This window comes from Panthera tigris, chromosome A1, assembly GCF_018350195.1.
Source record: "Panthera tigris isolate Pti1 chromosome A1, P.tigris_Pti1_mat1.1, whole genome shotgun sequence".
Lineage (NCBI taxonomy): Eukaryota > Metazoa > Chordata > Mammalia > Carnivora > Felidae > Panthera > Panthera tigris.
Genome location: NC_056660.1, coordinates 108,071,842 through 108,091,379, shown reverse-complemented (window position 1 = coordinate 108,091,379; position 19,538 = coordinate 108,071,842). Strand labels below are relative to the sequence as shown.

General features: G+C 39.7%; 1 protein-coding gene across 6 annotated transcripts in view; it reads left to right on the top strand.

The window, feature by feature from the left end:
• The first annotated feature begins 1,289 nt into the window (after window positions 1-1,289).
• Window positions 1,290-19,538, top strand: part of RAPGEF6 (Rap guanine nucleotide exchange factor 6) — a 183,782-nt gene continuing 165,533 nt past the window's right edge. For 4 of the 6 annotated variants that reach the window (XM_007087786.3, XM_007087787.3, XM_007087785.3 and 1 more), the window contains exon 1: window positions 1,291-1,583. In XM_007087786.3, coding sequence (XP_007087848.1) covers window positions 1,515-1,583 — 69 coding nt within the window. In that variant the 5' untranslated portion in view covers window positions 1,291-1,514. Of the gene's footprint in view, window positions 1,584-14,811; window positions 16,910-19,538 lie in introns of those variants that run through there. The other 2 variants (XM_042983427.1, XM_042983419.1) reach the window with 2 other exon arrangements.

Sequence of the window (19,538 nt, the reverse complement as noted above, 5' to 3'; positions counted from 1 at the left end):
ATGTGCTAATATTATGTTGTAAACTTCAAGTTTGGGCAAGCCCAGCGACCAACGGGAAACAAAACTATTATTAACAGCCATCATTACCAGATCCCAGATAAGGTAAATGTTGCAGCCTGAATTCTTTACTTTCTGTTGTTCTAAAATATAATTTTAATTCTTACTACGTCATTAAAAGAGTGAATAACATAATCCTAAATCACTTCGAGTTAATTAGTGAACTGTGCTAATTGCTGTGAGAAATACGAAGATGTATGTAGATGTGGTATAGACCTCAAAAGGCTTCAAATTCAGTAAAAAGGAGTATGCCTATGATGGCTACAAAGTGACGCATTTTGAGACCAGTGCGGCCCATCTGTGCGCTAAAAAGACAGCCATGAAAAATACTGTCCTGGAACGATGGATTCTGGAATTCTATCAGTCGTTTCACAGTGAAAACATCACCTGCGGGTGCCTGGCTATTATGAAGTTTGGTCTGTTTTTCTTACCAAGAGACCCGTAGTTTGTAAATGGAAATGTGTTGTATTCTCACTGTTGGGGAACAGGCTGGCATGTAAAATGTAGTGCGAAACTGGTGACTTCAAGTCCTGACGACCCTAAACCCTACCCGCCTGAGGAAAAGGCTGAGTTGAGGGACGGCTGCCTTGGGCACTCGTTATGTGAATACAGTACAGACTCGACTTCTCGAACCGGCATTAACTTGAGCGGGCCGCGCCATCAGCGCCTGCCAACCTCTGAGGCTCAAGGTCGCGAGGCTTTTGATTTCTCTGTCCCGATCTCAGTACGTCCGTAAAAGACAGGGCAAGCAAGTACTTCCTGGAGGGTTCCTTCCACAGGAGATTCGTTTTATTTCAACAAATGTAAAGAAGAGAGGGAATGAACTTCCTTGCTCGCTAAACGGTAGCGGCGAAGTCTGCACTTTGTCCGAGGGAGGGGCGTCGGAGTTGCAGAACTGAAGTTTGGCCCGGGCCTGGCCACGCCCTGAGCTTCCGGATTTGGGCACAAACTGAACCCCCTACCTAGAACGCTTACCCCACCGTTCTGCCCCAACAGGAAACTTCTTTTTAGTCCGTCATAACGCATTTCCGGCCCCTGAGCCGGAAGTTGAAACGGCCGAAACCGCAAATCCGAGGCGGATCCTGTGGCCGGTTTAGGTGAGATCTCGCGACGCTTCTTCAAATCTCACGAAGAGCCGGAAGAGTCCTAATGCACCACCCCAGTTTTTACGTCACCCCGGAGACACGCCCTTGGGCGCCCGTTTGCGTGCTCGCCCGTCTTGCGCATGCGCAATATCCCCCCTTCCGCCCCCGTGTGGGCTTCCCTCTGGCCAGTCGCGCGTGGGCTGAGGCCCTGGGCGGGCGTTGCGAAGGCTTGTTTGCTTGAGCGCTGACCCCGGGGCCGTCCGGAGTTCTCTACCTCGGGGTTGGAGGGTGTAGACCCCCTACCTAAGGTGAATGTGCTGTCTCGTGGGCTACTAAGGCCAGGCGGGGAGCACGGGGGCCGGGGCAGCGGCCATGAACTCGCCCGTGGACCCCGGCGCTAGGCAGGCGCTGAAGAAGAAGCCGCCCGAGCGGACCCCCGAGGTAAGGTTGGCGGACTCTAGTTGTCCAATGGACAACATCCCCTTGTCGGTCCGAAACCTGCGGCGACTGTCCCCTTGCCAGATCCTCGCACCTGCTGCCAGTGTATCTGTTCTCTGCGTCCCCCCGCCCTCACCCAGGCCCTTCTCGCCGAGGTGATGACCGCCTTTCTTGCTCGAGATGCCGCCTTCCTCGTACACCCGTCTTTGCCGGTGACTTCCTGGTGTTTTCGATAAGAAGACACCATTACAAAGTTGTATTTTGTCAGGGCAAAATGTGCGTCTTGGAGTGAGAGTACCCTTAGGTAGATAGACTTTGAAAAACGAAGTAGACATTATAAGTGAATAGTCATGTTGCTAAGATGTAACTTATTGCCTAGAAAAGAAAGTTTTCAAAAGCACTTTAAAACTGCATCCAGTCAGATGATGAATTCTGGGAGTGGATGATGCATATTTAAAGATCTGTTCTTGTGGTACTTTCTCAAACTGTCAGCGGGAAATTTTACAGTATTTTGTGCTTGGATCCAGAATTTGGTATATTGGGTTAGCATCAGTGGCATACGCTTAAATGATTTTCATCATCAGACCTGAAGGCTGATTTTCAGACTGGTATCTGAAACGTTTTAATTTTGCACAGCCTTATAGAGTGCTTAAATTTTGAGGGGGGGGGGGAAGTTTTCCTTGATTTGGAGAAGTTTCTGTAATAAATGGTATGTTTCCTAAAGCAAAAAGCAAAAACTGGCAACAGCGTGAACAGATCGGTGGATTGTCTTGTATATAGTTGCAATAAATGAAATTAATTGCTTTGATTCTTACTAAGTCACTTTGTAGGTTTTTTCAGATTTATAGTGCTTTGCATAGTGGGTTTCAGTAACTTTGGGCTGACCTTTTGGGACATGACATTAGTCAAGCTGTAACTGTAGTTGTGGTAAGTCAAACTTTGTTTTGGGGGGGGGGGGGTCCTGATCTTTGAATGGAAACCAGGCATATTCTGCCACTTTCCAGAGTTCTCGTTTTGAGACCTACATTTATAATCCCATGTGTTTTAGTTTCCCTGTGATGATTCTTGAAGTCGTTGTGAGCTAATTGAAAGTGTTCACCTTCCTAGGTGAATTTGCTATAGTTTTTATATAATTAGAAACTATTACATAAGGCTTCCAATGCATAATGTAGGTTTTACTTTTTCTCTTAAAAATTTTTAAAAATTCTTTCTTCCTTTATTTTTGCTATTTGTATTTATTTATTTTTTAATTTAATTAATTTATTTTGAGAGCAAGAAAGCACAAGTGGGGAAGGGGCGGCGGGAAAGAGGGAGAGAGAGAATTCCAAGCAGTCTCTGTGCTGACAGCATGAGGCTCCAACTCACTATCTATAAGATCATGACTTGAGCTGAAATCAGGAGTCTGACACTTAACTGACTGAACCACCTAGGCACCCCTCTGCACCCCTCTGCTTTTTTTTTTTTAATGTTTTCACATTTATGTATTTTTGAGAGACGGAGACAGACAGAGTGTGAGTGGGGGAGGGGCAGAAAGAGAGAGACACAGAATCCTAAGCAGGCTCCAGGCTCTGAGCTGTCAGCACAGAGCCCAGTGCAGGGCTCGAACCCATGAACCGTGAGATCATGATCTGAGCCGAAGTCAGACACCCAACCTACTGAGCCACCCAGGCCTCCCCACCCTCCCCTGCTCTGCTTCTAAATACAATTTATGATAAATTCACACTTACTGGGAATATAACACTTCCCTTTTTTAAGTTTTTATTTATTTTGAGAGGGAGAGAGAAAGTGGGGGAGGGGCGGGGGGAGGACAGAGGATCCTAAGCAGGCGATGTACTGACAGCAGAGAGCCCTATGCAAGGTTCAGACTCAAGAACCATGAGATCATGACCTGAGCCGAAGTCAGATGCTGAACCAACTGAGCCACCCAGGTGTCTCTACTTCTCTTTAATAGCAGAATTTACTAGTTTGAAATGGCCCATTTTTGAGTCTTAGGAAATTTTCTGAACTATTCACAAAATTATGTTGAGCAATGTGTGCCCCATTAAGTACTTTATCTTGTTTTACTGGAACAGCAGCAGCATTGCTTTAAGGGAATGCTGACCAACTGCTGGCGATACAGTCTAGAGTCCAGATATCTAGCAGCAAAACTTGCTTGATTCATTGGCCCCTTTGCTTTTGAGTGAGTATAGAATTTGTTTGCAGTACAAAATTGAGTAGAGAAGTGGTAAACCTGAATCCAAGTGATGATTTATTTGTGGTAACTTGAAATTCTCACAGATTCGTTTCTCTTCTCGGGAAATCTTTATTCTTTTAATGGATTCTTAAAATTTTATTCTTTGGTAATTGCTAATTTAAAAAAGATTGAAGGGGTTGGAAGCAAGGGGCAAGGGCTGAGTTGCAGTTTAAATAAGATGTCAGTGTTACAATTTTTGAGAAGACGAATTTTCATTTAAGGCTTGATACATGTGATGGAATTAGCTCTGGAGATATATGGGGAAAGAGCTTTCTAAGTAGAAGGAATACTGATTGCGCTCCCAAGAGGAGAGTATGTCTGGTGCATTCAAGGAACACCAAGGAGCTCTTAGTAACTGGAGGAGAGTTAACAAGGGTCAGAATTCTAAGAGATGAAGTCATGGAGGCAGTTGGTGTAGGGGCACCTGGGTGGCTCAGTCGGTTGGGCATCCAACTTTGGCTCACATCATGATCTCACACCTTGTGAGTTCAAGCCCTGCGTTGGGCTCTGTGCTGACAGCTCAGAGCCTGGAGCCTGCTTCAGATTCTGTGTCTTCCTCTCTATCTGTCCCTCCCCTCCTCACACTCTGTCTCTCAATAATAAATAAACATGAAAAAAAATTGTGGTGTAGGAGGGAGTATATCATTAAGGACTCTGTAAATCATGGGAAATATCTTAACTTCTATTTTGTGTGATAGAGGGGGCTGCTGGAGGATTCCAAAGCAGTGATATTATACTACCTAATTTTTTAAAGAGCACCCGCCCGCGGGTTGCTTGCTGGGTTGAGAATAGACTATATGAGAGCAAGGGTACAAAGAAGCAGGCACATCAATGAGAAACTCTCATGTTAAAGTCAGGAAGAGCTGATTGTAACTCAGACTAAGTGATAGTAATACAGGTGATAAGAAGTAATCAATTATGGAAATAACTCTGAAGGTTTAGCCAGTAGGATTTGCTAATGAATTAGCTTTGTGCTTTGAGGAAAAGTAGAATCGAACAAGATTTCACGGTCTTCAGCCTGAAAAGTGGAGTGTTGGAGTTACCATCAAGGTTGGGTGGGGAGAAGCTGCAGGAGTAGGTTTAGGGAGGGAAGATCAGGAATTTAGTTTTGAACATTTCAAGTTTGAAATGTCTATTAGAAATGTTGAGTAAGGAGTTGCATATACAAATTTGTTTTTCTCTAGAGAGGGCTGGGCTGCAGATAGAAATTTTATAGTCATTAGCTTCAGATATTAATTAAAGTCATGAGACTAGATGAAATTACCAAGGCTGTGAGTGTACACAGAGAATAGAAGAGGACCGAAGACAGTCCCGTGGCACACTTGAGTACTACGAGATCAGGGGAGAAGAGCAGAAACCAGCAAAAGAGGATGAGTGGCAGCAAACAGTGCAGGAGAAGAAAAGCCAAACCAATGAAGTGTATAATAGAAGGGTATAAAATTCATACAGGTTATTTTTGTGAATCCCTAGTGGGTGCAAAGCGTTATGAAAAAATACACAAATAGATAAGAATGACTGCCTTATAATCTTGTAGTCATTTGTTTGCATTGTGTAGTTAATGAGTAAAGAAGTCTACTGTGTGTTTCTGGGACAGAACTAGTACTCCCTTTATTTTGAACCATCATCTGTTGTCCTTACATGAAACTATCATCTTAATCTTAGTGACCCAGACATTGAATGTGGAAATGTGTTTTAAAAGTATACCACTTAGAATGTGTTCTAACAGTTTTTACTTTTCTGGCTATTTCTCCTACTTTGTAGTTCCAGCTTCACAGCACATTGTCTTTACTGAGCTAGTTCTCTGATTTCCACATCACAGAGATTTTTTTTTTTTTTTTTAATGGTAAATTTTAGACTTAAGTACTCTGCAAAGCTTAGTGCTCTAAATCAATGAAAGCTGTTAAGGTACTCATTTTGAGTCTTTACACCAAAGTTAAAGATACTATAGTCAAAATTAAGGCCTTGAATTTGGCTTTTCCTCAGCTCAGTCTGTATCCAGCATCATTCTTTGTCTGTAACCTTTCATTTTACCTCAGAGTTAGTTCCTTAACTCTCTTAGGGTTTCTTTTTGTTAGTGTTTAATATCATGCTTTGCATGTACTAAATAATGGATAAATGTGTTAAAACAAAATTTAGAATTTTGTGTGGTCTTCATGTTAAATAGATAATAGTTTCTGTCAATTAGAACTGCTGATTTTGTACTTCCTGGGAAGCCATTCAGCAGCTTGGCTTTAGTTAATATTTATGTGCTGATACCTGGTCCATCTTAACCACCTTTTATGTGCTGCGGATCCATATATCTAACTACTAAATTGTCCTCCAGGTTCTTCAGTCACTAGTCCTAAATTGAAAACTCATCATTCCTTTTTAATATTCTGTTGGTGACTGCTCCAGTTGCTCAGTCTAGAAATTCATATTTTCACTCTTGATTCCCCCTGCTAATCTTCTCTGTATCCAACTGGCCTTTAAACCTTGTTAATTTTATGTCCTGAATATCTACCTTCTTTTCCCCTGCTCTGTTACCCTAGTTCAGGCCCTCATTTAATTTTATCTCTGAGTATTTTGAGTCATTTTTTTATTATATCACTGCTATAGTGTTTTTTTTTTTTTTAAGTGTTTATTTTTAGAGAGAGAGCATATCCATGAGCAGGGGAGGGGCAGAGGGAGAGGGAAAGAGAATCCCAAGCAGGCTCTGTCTGCTCTGTCACCATTGAAGCTCGATCCCACGACCCACGAGACCATGACCTAGGTTGAAATCAATAGTAGGATGCTCAACTGACTGAGCCACCCAGGTGACTGTACGATATTCTTTTTAATACTTACATCTAATCATGTTTCAGTCTTGCTTAGAATTACCATGCTTAGGTAAATTAGCAATATAAGTTATCCACATTATTTTGAGGCATTATTAATGTTTATGTCAATAACAGGTTAAAGAGGGACTGTCTGAGATAAGCTGAGTTGTGTGGTTATATCAACTAGGTAATAACTAATTTATCCTTTCCTTTAATAAATATGTCAGACACAATACTAAAAGCCAAGGTTGTAGAAAGAAATTGGATATAGTCCCTGTTTTTCAATAACTTAAGAGACAGTCATGAAAACATCAGTAAAATGTTAAGGTTATTAGTGACAAAGGTATGGATAGGATACTTTGGACTGCAAGTGGGAGAGGAAAAGCTTTGAGGAGCAGTTAATTGAATCTTAAACACTGTGAATAGCTGTCTGTATGATATCCAGAAGGGAGGTCTTTCCAGGCAGAGAGGAACAACAGCAAAGGCAAAGTATATGGGTAGAATAAGAACCCTCTCTGTTAGCATGTATTCCTCATTGGGGTGATATCATCCTCAAAGGGACAAAAATTATTTCTTAGGGGCATAGTGAAAAAAATCTTACTGTGGCTTGTAGCCTTCTAAAACTAAGTTCTCCCTGACAGAATTTCATTTCTTAATATTTGATTTGGAGTGGGGGCAGCATTTAGGAAAAATGCCTATAAATGTACTTTGGAAAGGATGTGATAATGAATAAAGGTTGCAAAACATCACATATTGGTTGTGGGGTGTGGTACATGGTGCTGGATGTTAAATGTTGAAGCTGGATATACTAGCTGGGTTGGATCATTTTAGGGATTTGAACTTGATTTTATGAATAAAGGAGAAACATTGGAGGGTTTAGAGCCTGAAGATAAGCTTTACAAAGATTACTCTGGGCATTGTAGAAGATGTATTGGGGAGGAAGTACGGTGCTATAACAAAGGCAGGAAGGCTTATAGGTAGGGTGAACATGCAACATTTTGTCCAAAACAGCCTACTTTTCTGAATGAAAGATAAGACCTTCAATGATTTTACCAGGATAACAGGGAAACCAGGAGCTCGGGTCCTGGTTATAGGAAACAAATGAAGTAGTTCAAGTGTGAGATAAGGCAGTAGCATATGGGATAATGAGATAGTGAGGAGGTAGAATTGGCCCAAAGTGTTAACTGGCTTTTTTTTTTTTTTTTCTCAAAGTTTGAAATTGACTATAATACACGTACGGTAAAGTCCATATACTGTAAGTATATTGCCAGCTTAATTTTTACATATATATTTAGGTATCACTGAAATCAAAGTATAGAATATTACCACCACTTCAGAAACTGCCCCTTTGCCCCTTCCAATCAATGCCCTTTCCAAGAGGAAAGCACTGTTGTCACATCTTTTACCATAAATTTGTTCTGCCTGTTTTCCAGCAACCAAGAGGACTATGAAGCTACCTTGTATTTTTGTGTTTTATCTCTGGACTGAACTTTGTACCTCCTCTCTTGGTGATTTCTTTGATCTACACCTGTCTTTCCTTTGTATCTTAACTCATCTTTTGGCTACCCTTTTGAATTGTCTGCCTCACACTGTTCAGACCTACTTTTGAGACAGGTGTTTCTCAGCCCCAGAAGTTGCATTTGAAGGCCAAAATACGCCCTGCCGTTAGGTTCCTCTCAAGCCTTTCTAATAGCACCAGGTTAAGTCTGGCAAAACCTTCCTGTCTTCTGCTTGTTGGGAACAGGTTTTGGCTGGGTGCAAGAGCAAAGCAGAAGTTTAGATCATTTCTAGATTCTTGATTTGGGTAACTGCATGTTTAAGAGTACATTATTGGGGCACTTGGGTGGCTCAGTCAGGTGTGTGTCCGACTTTGGCTCAGGTCATGATCTCACACTTGTGAATTCAAGTCCCACGTTGAGCTCTGTGGTCACAGCTCACAGCCTGGAGCCTGCTTCGGATTCTGTGTCTCCCCTCTCTCTCTGCCCCTCCCCTGCTCACGCTCTTTCTGTCTCAAAAATAAGTAAACATTTTAAAAAAATTTTTAAAAAGAGTGCATCATTAAGGGGAAGAATTAGGGTAGGAGGAGATTCAATTTTGGAAGGGGTTTGAGACTCTGTGCAAGGGATACAGAATAGGGATGCTCATTAAGAATTTTGAGCTTAAGATCAAACCAGGCTTTGGATCTGAGTTGATATGAGAGTCTACAGCATGTTGATTGTAGGTGAAGTCATAAGATTGGTAGGAATGACCAGGATGAAAAGCAGAATGAGAGTAGGACAGCCCCTTTGGGTGCTCTCCTGTTAAAGGGATGGGACAAGGAAAAGAAAACTGCAAAAGAGTGAAAAGAAGTTGTTAAAGAGGTAGGAGGAGAACAGAAGAGTGCTGCTATAGGAGGGTGTTAGACAGAAATCAAAGCCTTATCAGTAATGTCAGATACTGTAGAGAGTTCAAGAAAAGTGAGGACTGATAAATTCTTTGGATTTTGTCTATCAGAATGATTTCACTGGATTGATGAATAAGGATCCTGGACATAAGTCCCAAGAAAGTGAAGGCAGCAAGTACCATTTGTGATATGTATAAACAGATAAAGTCCTCCATGATTTTTTACCTGGCACTCTAGCCTTATCATCCCCCACCCCAAACATAGGCCTTTTAACTACTTACAAATATCTTAACGCTGTACTTCTCAACTTAGGCTATGTATATTTCTCAATTTAGGTAATTTTTTTTGAATGCGTATGCCCACCCTTTTTTTCTTGGATTAGAACCTTGTGGAATGGAGTGTTAAGCATTAGTACTTACAGAGAACTTCTTAAGTAGTTGTGATATATAGATAGCAGTGAGAAGCATTGTTCATTGTGTCACATTCTCCTGTCTCTTTGCTTTACACAAGAGGGGAAAGTATGGTGCAGTATTTATAGCCCTGGAATTTTTGTCAAGTGTGGGTTCCAGCACTGAGACGTTGAGTGACCCTGGGCAAGTTACCTAACTTTTTTAAGACTGAATATCATTTTGGGGTTTTTGTGTGGACTAAATGAGATAATATATGTAAAGTATTTAGCAACGTGCCTGTGATCAACATTCAATAAATGGTAGCCATACGTACTAGCTTGCCATTTCCTTAGTGGAAAGCCATCCTCTGGCTTGGCAAATTCAGTTTGCTCACTTTTCCACTCCTCAGTGTTCCCAGGATATTTGACACCTTCCTCTACCACAGTAATTACTTTGTTATGATTACTTGCATGTTTGTCTCTCTGGCTGGTCTGTAAGCTCCTTGAAAATAAGATATCTTTATGTTCCAGTGCCTAGTATGCAATACTTGGTACATAGTAGGTTTCCAGATATTTTTTAAATGACTTTAAAAAGAAAAGCAGTGTGAGACACCTGGGTGGCTCAGTTGGTTAAGCATTTGACTCTTGCTTTCTGCCCAGGTCATGATCTCACAGTTTGTGAGATGGAGCTGGCGTTGGGCTTTGTGCTAACAGCACAGAACCTGCTTGGGATTCTTTCTTCCTCTCTCTCTTCCCCTCCCCTGCTCCTGTGTGTGCTCTATCTCAAAGTAAATAAACTTACAAAAAAAGGAATGTGAAAAATACTTACTGTTCCCCTATTCTTCTAGTGGTGGTTTCTTTTGGTCTAATATTTGAAGTGCTGGGATTAAAAGACTGATGAAGTTTGGCCAAAATGGCAAACATTTGCTATTAATATCCTCTAATTAAAACATGAGTAAAGTACAGTTGCCATGAAGAGACTGTTTTACCTTGGAATTCATCATAAGTAGTACAGATAGAAACTCCTTTTTTGTTTAGTTTTAAAACACACACACACACACGAACAAAAAACACATGTGCAGGAAATTTCAGAGAAATAAAGATAAATACCAGTTTTAATTTCTCATAGAGTTTCAACCAGATGACTTTAAAACTTTCCTGGGCAAAAATTTCATGCTTAGCTAGATGCTGATATAATTGCCTTTTTACAATCAGAAAAAGGCTTTAAAAAACAAACAAAACACAAATTTTTATTAGAAAAGCCAAAGAGGGAGCTAGGAATGTAAGAAGATAAAATTTAGTATTCTTGTAGTTATTTATCCATTTCAGAATTTAGAATAGTGATCTTTAAATGTAGACTTGTAGAGGTTTTTCCTGAATTGGCAAAAGTGCGCCATTGTACTTAGAGTCATTTTTGAGTGAGTCACTGTGCACATCCCTGAGGGTGGCAGAACAAAGATTCTTTTGTGCTTTTCTACAGCAGATGCACATTCAGAGGGTTTTTTGGAAGTAAAAGAATTTATTTATGCTTGTGGGGCCCTTTGGCCTTCATTTGTAAATTCAACTGGATAGAAAAGGAATAGACATCTGGATGGGGCCTTTATTAGACAACATCTCTTCTGGGCACCTCATTTTACATGTATTGGAGATTCCCACCTAGAGAAAAAACTGTAGCCAATGAGGAATTGAGACACCCTAAGATTTTGTTTTGGAGAGACTGAGGAGCTGCCCCAAGAGAATTCTGCAGAAAGGAGGAGCATCCAGGCATGATGAGCTTGACTGTGTGACAAAGTCCTGTTCTTTGGAAGGGATGGAATGACTGAGCTCTGTAACATTGTAGTCATTATTTGATTTAACCTTGGACCAGCCTATTTAAACTGAGATATTGCTGTAAATAAGAAGTGAACGAGCCACTTTATTAAGAACATGAGATTCTGGATGCCTGAGCAGCCCCTATTTGATGTTTTCCACTCTCCACTACTTTGCCATAAACTAAAGCTTTGGCAGCTGGAGGGCTTTAGGCTTTGTCATGTGGCAGAGATAGTGAGGTTCACTGGACAGGACACTTAGTACAAAACTAAAGTAGTATCACTGCCAGCAAGTATTTGTGAATGTATATATAGCACTCTTAGAAATACTTTAGCCGGTGAGGTCAAGAGCTAGTGAAATGAGTTGCATACTGATCCAGGAACTAAGCTTCTGAGAGGTGAAATGTCTTGCTCAAGGTCACATGATTCATCGGTGACTTCCTCAGTTCAGTAGCACCCCACTTCTCAGAACAGTGAAGTTTAGGCCATATTTTAAGCTTTGAACTTTTGTTTATCATCTGCATAGATGTCTAATATTTTCCTGAATAAATTGTTACTGTTTTATCTTGCCTGTGATGTATGCAGTATTTTAAGGTGCTGTGTCAGTTCAGTGGAGGATATCAATGTAATGGAAGTTCAGAATTCTCAAGTTTTATGTAGAATGAAAACAGGTGTGTTTGATGTCTGTATTGGTGATTTTTTACACCATTCTGTTTGATAACTTATATTTTTGTTTTCAAAAGGTACTAGTGTATTCAGTTTTGGCTTTTTTTAAAAGTTTGTTTTTTAGAGAGAGAGAAAGAGAGACAAAAAGTGTGAGCGGGGGAGGGGCAGAGAGAGAGGAGACAAAGAATCCGGAGCAGGCTCCAGGCTCTGAGCTGTCAGCACAGAGCCCAATGCAGGGCTCGAACTCACAAACTATGAGATCATTGCCTGAGCTGAAGATGGATGGTTAACTGACTCAGCCACCCGGGTGCCCCCAATTTTGGCTTTTTAAGAGCATTCAACTAATAATAAAAGGCTTTATCACAGATTTTTTTTTTTTTTTCTTTTACACAAAAGAGTTGTGTAACAGGTACCATCTGGAGTTTGGAGTATTTATGCCTTAATACCTGCCTTAAATGACTGAGGCAGAGTTGAATACATAATTTTTGAGGAGGAGTGCCTAGTGGATATTTGTGTGGTAAATATTTTTTAAGTACTATTTTTAAATGCCAGGGGTCAAAGATTAAAGTTCTTTCATTAGGGGAGGAGATAGGCAAATACACAGATAATTAAAATACCCTGTTAACTACTGTATAGCTGTAAAAGGAGGCACTCAGGAGTTTACAGAAGGACTCTGGGAGGGAGAAGTAAAGGGTTGGCAGGTGTCATTCTTGTTGTCTTAGAAAAGGGAATGCTGCCTTGAGTATAGATGAGAATATGTAAATGTTAGATGAAGAAGGGACAATTTGTGTTTCCTGAAAAGAGAACTGCATTTGTCAAGGCCACAAGATGATCTTAACACAAAGGTGCAAGTTGCCTGGGCACACAAGTAGTAACAGAGATGAGCCTGGAGGCATGGCCAGGGTCCAGATCTCCTGAAGAACTGCTTTCTCTTTGTTAAGGAGTTTCTATATGCTTTTTAGAAAGTTAACTCTGGCAGGACCATGAAGAATGGATTACAGGCAGTCAGACTTAGATGCAAGAAGACTGTTTTCTGTTACCCAGTGAGAAATAATAAATTTCAAAATTGCTCCAGGTGGGATCGTGAACAGAGATACTTATGAAATAGAATTGATAGATTTCTGGCCAGAGCGACTGAAAAAGAGAGCATCACGTAAATCAGGGAACCTAGGAAGAAGACCCAGCCAGGAGTATAAACAATGAGTTTAGCTTTGCATTTATTACACTTCAGATGCTGATGGATCTCCCAGGTGAAAGGGTTCATTATGTTCTAGAATGTGTAGTTTCTAAGTTTTACTAGAGAACTCTGGGCTAGAAATACAAATATTGGCGTCATTGGTATATATATGGTAGTTACAACTATGGATGTGGTGGGTGGAGAGTCTCTAGTGAAGAAAGGGTGGATGTCACAGTGATGGAAACATTTATAAACATTTAACGGACTAGGAAAAGAAGGCAAAGCCTGTGATGGAGACTCAGGAGCCTCTGGAGCAGAAAGGCAATAATAGCAATAAGAATGGCTAAGATTTATATGCTGGGGTACTTATTGGATGCCTGTTACTGTTAAAAAAAAAAAAAACAAAACAACACCTTTATACACCTTTAATCCTTCCAAAACCACTCAGAAACAACGTGCTGTCCACATTTTACATATGGGAAGATGGAATCACAGAAAAATTTGTCTAAAGGCACACAGCTAGGAGACTACAGAGTCAGGATTCTAATCTGGGATTTCTAATTTCACATTCTGTGTTTGTAATTGTTACCAAATGTTTTCCATTAGGACAAGAACCCACAGAAGACCATATGATAGAAGGGATGGGAGGAAAAGAGTTTAGGAGGGAGGAGTGAATGAATGATGAATATGTCAGCAAATTCTGTAAAACAAATGTGTGTAGAGATAAGGATTGAAAAGTGCATGTGAAACTTGGAATTACCATATCTTGGATAATTGTGTAATATATAGTGGGATCAAAAAAGTGAACTTTAGCCTAAAGTTTGAATTTAGAAGTAATTAGATACTTGATCTTTTGATGCATTATCATTTCAGAGATTAATTATTGGAGTTCTAATGTTTAAGCATATCACTTGGGATTTTCAGGTCTAAAAATTAAAATTTCAGGCTATAATTTTTTAATGTTAAAGTTTTTATTAATAAAACTTAATGTTCAAGTAATTAGCTATATAATGTATTTTAATCTAAAAATAAAATTACCAGTCTGCTATAGCAAATGTATACCCAAATATATAGTAAGACTAAATTCTAATAAACTGGTGGAATGAGATAAGCTTTTCCAGAGAACATTCTTGGGAGCAGTGTGTCATGGACACTGGTCAAAATATGGTGATGATTGGGGATGCACAAGAAAAGATAATGAAAAAAAAGAATGTAGATAATTAAATAAGACTTGAAATTTAAGGAAAGCTAGAAATGTCTGTAACCCTGTGAATAAGCAGGACATAGTTGTATGTTGCCCACCCCCATCTTTGTTTTTTGAGAATTGCAAAACTATAGAAACATGGGAAGAGTAGTATCTTCCCTATTTTTAGTATCCTTTATTACATACTCTTCATTCAGAGTGATATTTTGCCATATTTATCTTACCTCCATCTCTCTAGCAAAATTTTATTTTGCTAAGCCATTTGAAAGTAAATTGGGGCTTGAACTCACAACCCTGAGACTAAGTCATATGCTCTTCTGACTGAGCCAGCCAGGTGCCCCATGATGTTCTTCAAATATTGTCACATCAGAAGACACATTATCAGTTCTTTCTTTTATGGCAGATGCTAATTTGGATTACCTGTATTTCTTTGTTGTAAAGGTACAGTGCTGCAAGTTACAAGTGATCTTTGAGGTGATATTTTGAGAATGTATGGATATATTGTTTTTTGCCAGTATTTGACAAATACTTTAGCATTCATTGATGATCTTTGCCTAAATAACTACTACTTTGCTGTTAGAAAGTGATAATTTTCTAATTGTATATTTCTCCCACAATTATTAGCTGGCATTCTGTATAGAACTTTCCCCACCTTCCCCTGGCCTCTCCCTTTAAAAAACAATCACTCTGATTTCAGGGATTATTTTTGTGTTTTTAATATTGTCATTATTCCCTTTGATTATTAGATTACCCCACATTTAGCCAGTGGGAGCCCTTTCAAAGTCTGCTACTATGTCCTTTTGACATGACCCCATTGGTCTGTAAGTAATTTCTTAACTCTCTGGCACAAAAAGATGTTCGAGGCTTGTACTTTCCTTGCTCCACTACTGAAATCAGTCACTTACCCAAGGAACCCTGGTTCTTATGTTAGAAAATGGTGTTTAGATAGCAGGGACTGGGCTCAAGGTGTGGTAAGTGTGTGTAGCTCTTTATTGCCGTTTTGTAGAATATATTTATACCTTTGTGGGTGAGAAAACCAGTGAGATAGAGTTCTATGTTTAATGCATGGTCTTGTTAACTTGACACTATTGTCAGAAACATTCAAAATAGCTTTAATAGTCTGCTGACTGTAATTTAGTGTTTTATAAATTTATGATCCAAACCTTTATATAAATGCATAGTACTAACATTTGTTAACTGTTTACCATGTCATCATCTCTCTGCTACACATGTAACATTTTATATTCAGAGAGAGTTAATCATTCCTATTGTACAGATAATAAAGGTTATGTGATTACTAACTGATAGAGGCGTAATTTGAATCCAAGGCTGTCTCCAGGTTCCCAGGTTTTTAACCACACTGTCTTCAGCCTAACATTGATTTGTAGAAGATTCTTCACCATAAGTTTTTATTATATAGACCTGTAGCTGCAGAACATATGTATCTTGAAATTGAATCTGTACTGTCCTTAGGATCCACCCTGAGAGATTTTTCATTGTTAAAATTCCAGGGATGGACTTGCTTTCCAAGTAACAAAGATAATGAATAAAATATCTTGGTTAATGAATGTTGTAGATAATTGATGTTGTATTGAAAGTACTGTGTGACGAATTAAGCATATCATAGATAAGAAATTTGTTATTTGTAGAGTTGAAGAAACAAAAAGCCTTCCAGTTTGAGTTTTCTAAGTTTTGTTTGGGTTTCTAAGCATGTGTAGAATGGCCGTCAGCAGAATTGAAAGGTGGGATTATTCTAGGAGCAGCACACTGGTTGGCACAAAATTGAGGAAGGCGCGACCTCTTAATTTTAAGTGTATACATAAAAGGGTCATTAATTCCTCATACAGAGCTGCAAATAGGAATTAATATATCATTTAAAAATGATATTGAAAACCAGTAGAATGTACGTACAATGAATGCATTAGGTATGGATTGTTTGAAGAGTGTAAAAAGATTTCTGCCTTCTTGTATGATGGCAGTGTTACCACCCACCTCAGTTTGCTCATGTTCATTCACATAACTGGCTTGGAGAGTATGGTTGATCTGTTTTCCGAAATACTGAGTCATCACTACTGCCTCATCATTTTTTGCCCAAGTGGAACCCATTATTTTATTACCTAATCCAGAGCTGATATTTGTTCTTCTCATAGCCTTGGTTAATTTCTGCAGTATGTTATTTTAGTTACAGAACAGGTGGCACATTCTGGTGTTGCTGATCTGGAATGTCATGACTTCCCTCTTTCAGACTCAGTAGAGCAGCTTTCAAGTACTGTAGATTAATTCCTCCTTGAATCTAGCATTTAAATTATTTACTACCAAGAAATATCTGTGAGACTTTTAACCTGTCTCTGTCAAGTTTGTTTGTTTCTACTTTCTCTATCAGCTTTTATTGATCTTCAGCACACCACGCCTAGTAATAATAATACCTCAAGCCTGTGTCAGAGGTAATTGGTACAAAAACTACGCAAGAAACCAGAGCATGTGGCTGGTTCATTCGTTAAGAGCATGATAGGATGATCAGTACTCAACTTAAGACGCAAAGGACACCTTCTATAGGTTTCCAGAACATAATTTATATCTGTGTAACAGTCTTGTGTTCTGCAAACTCTAGCCACTTTGTTGTCCCTAGACTGCCAGCTCCTTCTCCACAACTAAAGATACCAGCAGACGGTAAGGTATCATCATTATATGAATCATTTCGTTTGTCCTCTGTCAGATGTTAAACAGTCTTTTGTTTCCTGATGTCTTACCTCATGAAAAATGTATATCATATATTCATTTTGATCTTTATTAGTTCTTTACAGTGGAAGATAAGTCCAATTCCCCTTTAGTCTATGTTGACCTAAAGTTGAAGTCCCAACAGTTGGTCAGTAGGAGATGTCCTGAAATGCCCCTGATCACTGCACACCTAAAAGTGGTAGGCCTTTGCCTCCTCATAGAATTTATTGCCCACTTTCTGGAGTATTAACATGTTATAAGGACTCCAGGGTACCAGCCTCCTCATGGTTATTCTCTTGTTCATTCTGTCCACTCAGCAAGATATCATCTCTGTAATGGGTCAGAAGGTCTAGATGTTTTCAGACTGTATTATGGTAGAGAATTAGAGAGTTAAAATAGTCCTAAGGGAAAACTGTAAGTTAATGTTGTCCCACATGAATGCAAAGTGTTTCTGATGATTTTTTGTTATTTATTTATTATTATTTTTTAATGTTTATTTATTTTTGGGAGAGAAAGAGAGTGTGAGCCGGGGAGGGGCAGAGAGAGAGGGAGACACAGAATCTGAAGCAGGCTCCAGGCTCTGAGCTGTCAGCACAGAGCCCAACACGGGGCTCAAACCCGCGAACCATGAGTTCATGACCTGAGCTGAAGTCAGACGCTTAAGCAACTGAACCACCCAGGCACCCCAAGTTTTTGTAATTTAAATGGAAAAGAATATAGTCACCAAATCAATACCCGAGGCTTAATAAGTTCTAACAACTATGTTATGTTGAGAATATCGGTTGCCATTTGGTTAAGTCTCTGGCAGTATCCAGTCATTTTTTAAATATACATCTTTTTTGTGAAGATGATAATATGAGATAGACCCCCACCCCAAATACTTTAAGTCTTTACTGATGGCACTAGTCTTTGCTGTCCTTTCCCTCTCTGCAAGCAATATTGTCATTTATTTACTATCTTGTTCTGGAGAATGGGCAATTTCAGAGGTTTCCTGTTGGCTTTTTGCACTGTGACTGCTTATACCACATAGGTCCTGGACCCATTGTGGGGGTTATTCTAACTAACAAGTATATGCATTTTAATCATAAACACACATAGTGAAGAGAGACTATTAGATGGGTCTGTAGGCTCAGTGAGTTCACTATGGGCCAGACTTTGGCTGGAATGCTATTTATTACCTCAGTTCAGAAGGTTCTGGCTGGGAGGTTGGTTCTTTTGCTTCACAGAACTGCCAACTGGGATCTTTCTCTTAGTTCCATTCATTTAGTAGCTACACTGTTTCAAGACCTTGCTTACATATCTGATGCCTTGGTGCTCTTCCATGTGGCCTTTGTTTATCCATGAGGTTAGTGGGCTTCCTCACAACACTGGTGGTCTTAGGACACTTGAATCTTAGAAGTTACACATCCTTACTTCTTTTGATGAGAACAAATCACAGGACCAGCCAGGTCCACGGGGAAGGCATGTAAGATTCCAGTTTTTGATGGGGGGTGGGGGCAAGGAGTGATAAGGTCCTATTGCAAAACAGCCTATAGGATAAGAAATACCATTGTAGCCATCTTTGGAAATACAGTTTACCATATCACTACTCTGTCTGCTGTCTTCATGAATTTTATAGACCTTCCTCATTTGTTAGGGTTTTTCCTTTGAACTTATCCTTTATATATACACATAAAAATCTAATTCACTCCCATTTTCTCAAGGATTTACAGACGTGTGGTCATTGACTCCATCATGGTTAATTGCTGCTTGTAATTTTTAGAATCAAAGATTATTGCTGTTTTAGTGGCTCCATGTTTTCTTAGTAATCCATTAAAATAGAAGTTGTCTGAGGTCTGTGTTTGGGAGCAGTCTGTCCTGGTATAAAGTCATTGTTCTTAGGAGAAAATAATGAGGTACGTTTTACATAAGAAAATTTAAGGTTGTTTATAATCACTGTGCACCAAAATTCTGCATAAGTGGTAAAGTACACCATTCTGTCAGGACTTTGGACTGCTCCCACATTCTCCCTTTAATCTGTCTCTCTTCTTAGCTGAGGTTATACTATATTATCTTCAGACTTTCAATAGCTAGTTATCTGAGGGCTAGAGAAAGGTGCCCTTCCTTGTTCACAGAGTGAGCAGTAAGGTTGTCCCACTGGACTATTTATTGTTTGTTTATTTGTTGATTAATAATCACTTTGAGCCTCTTTAGAAAGAGATTTTTTAGAAAGTCATATTTAGTAAGAATGTTGACAAACTGGGTCATGTCTATAGGAGGTCAGCCAGGGTACTTTTAAAGATTTGGAACCTGCAGGGGCGCCTGGGTGGCTCAGTGAGTTGAGTGCTTGACTCTTGATTTTGACTCAGGTCTTGATCCCAGGGTTGTGGAATCGGGCCCTGTGTCGGACTCTGCACTGAGTATGGAGCCTGCTTGAGATTCTCTCTCTCTTTCCCTCTGTCCCTCTCCCCTGCTTGCTCTCTCTCTGCCTAAAATGAAAAAAAAAAAAAAAAAAAAATCTGGAATCTGCCAATACTGAAACTGCATTATCTGGAGAAAATAATAATTATAATACTTAAGATGATACAATAGTTCCTTTTGAATAGT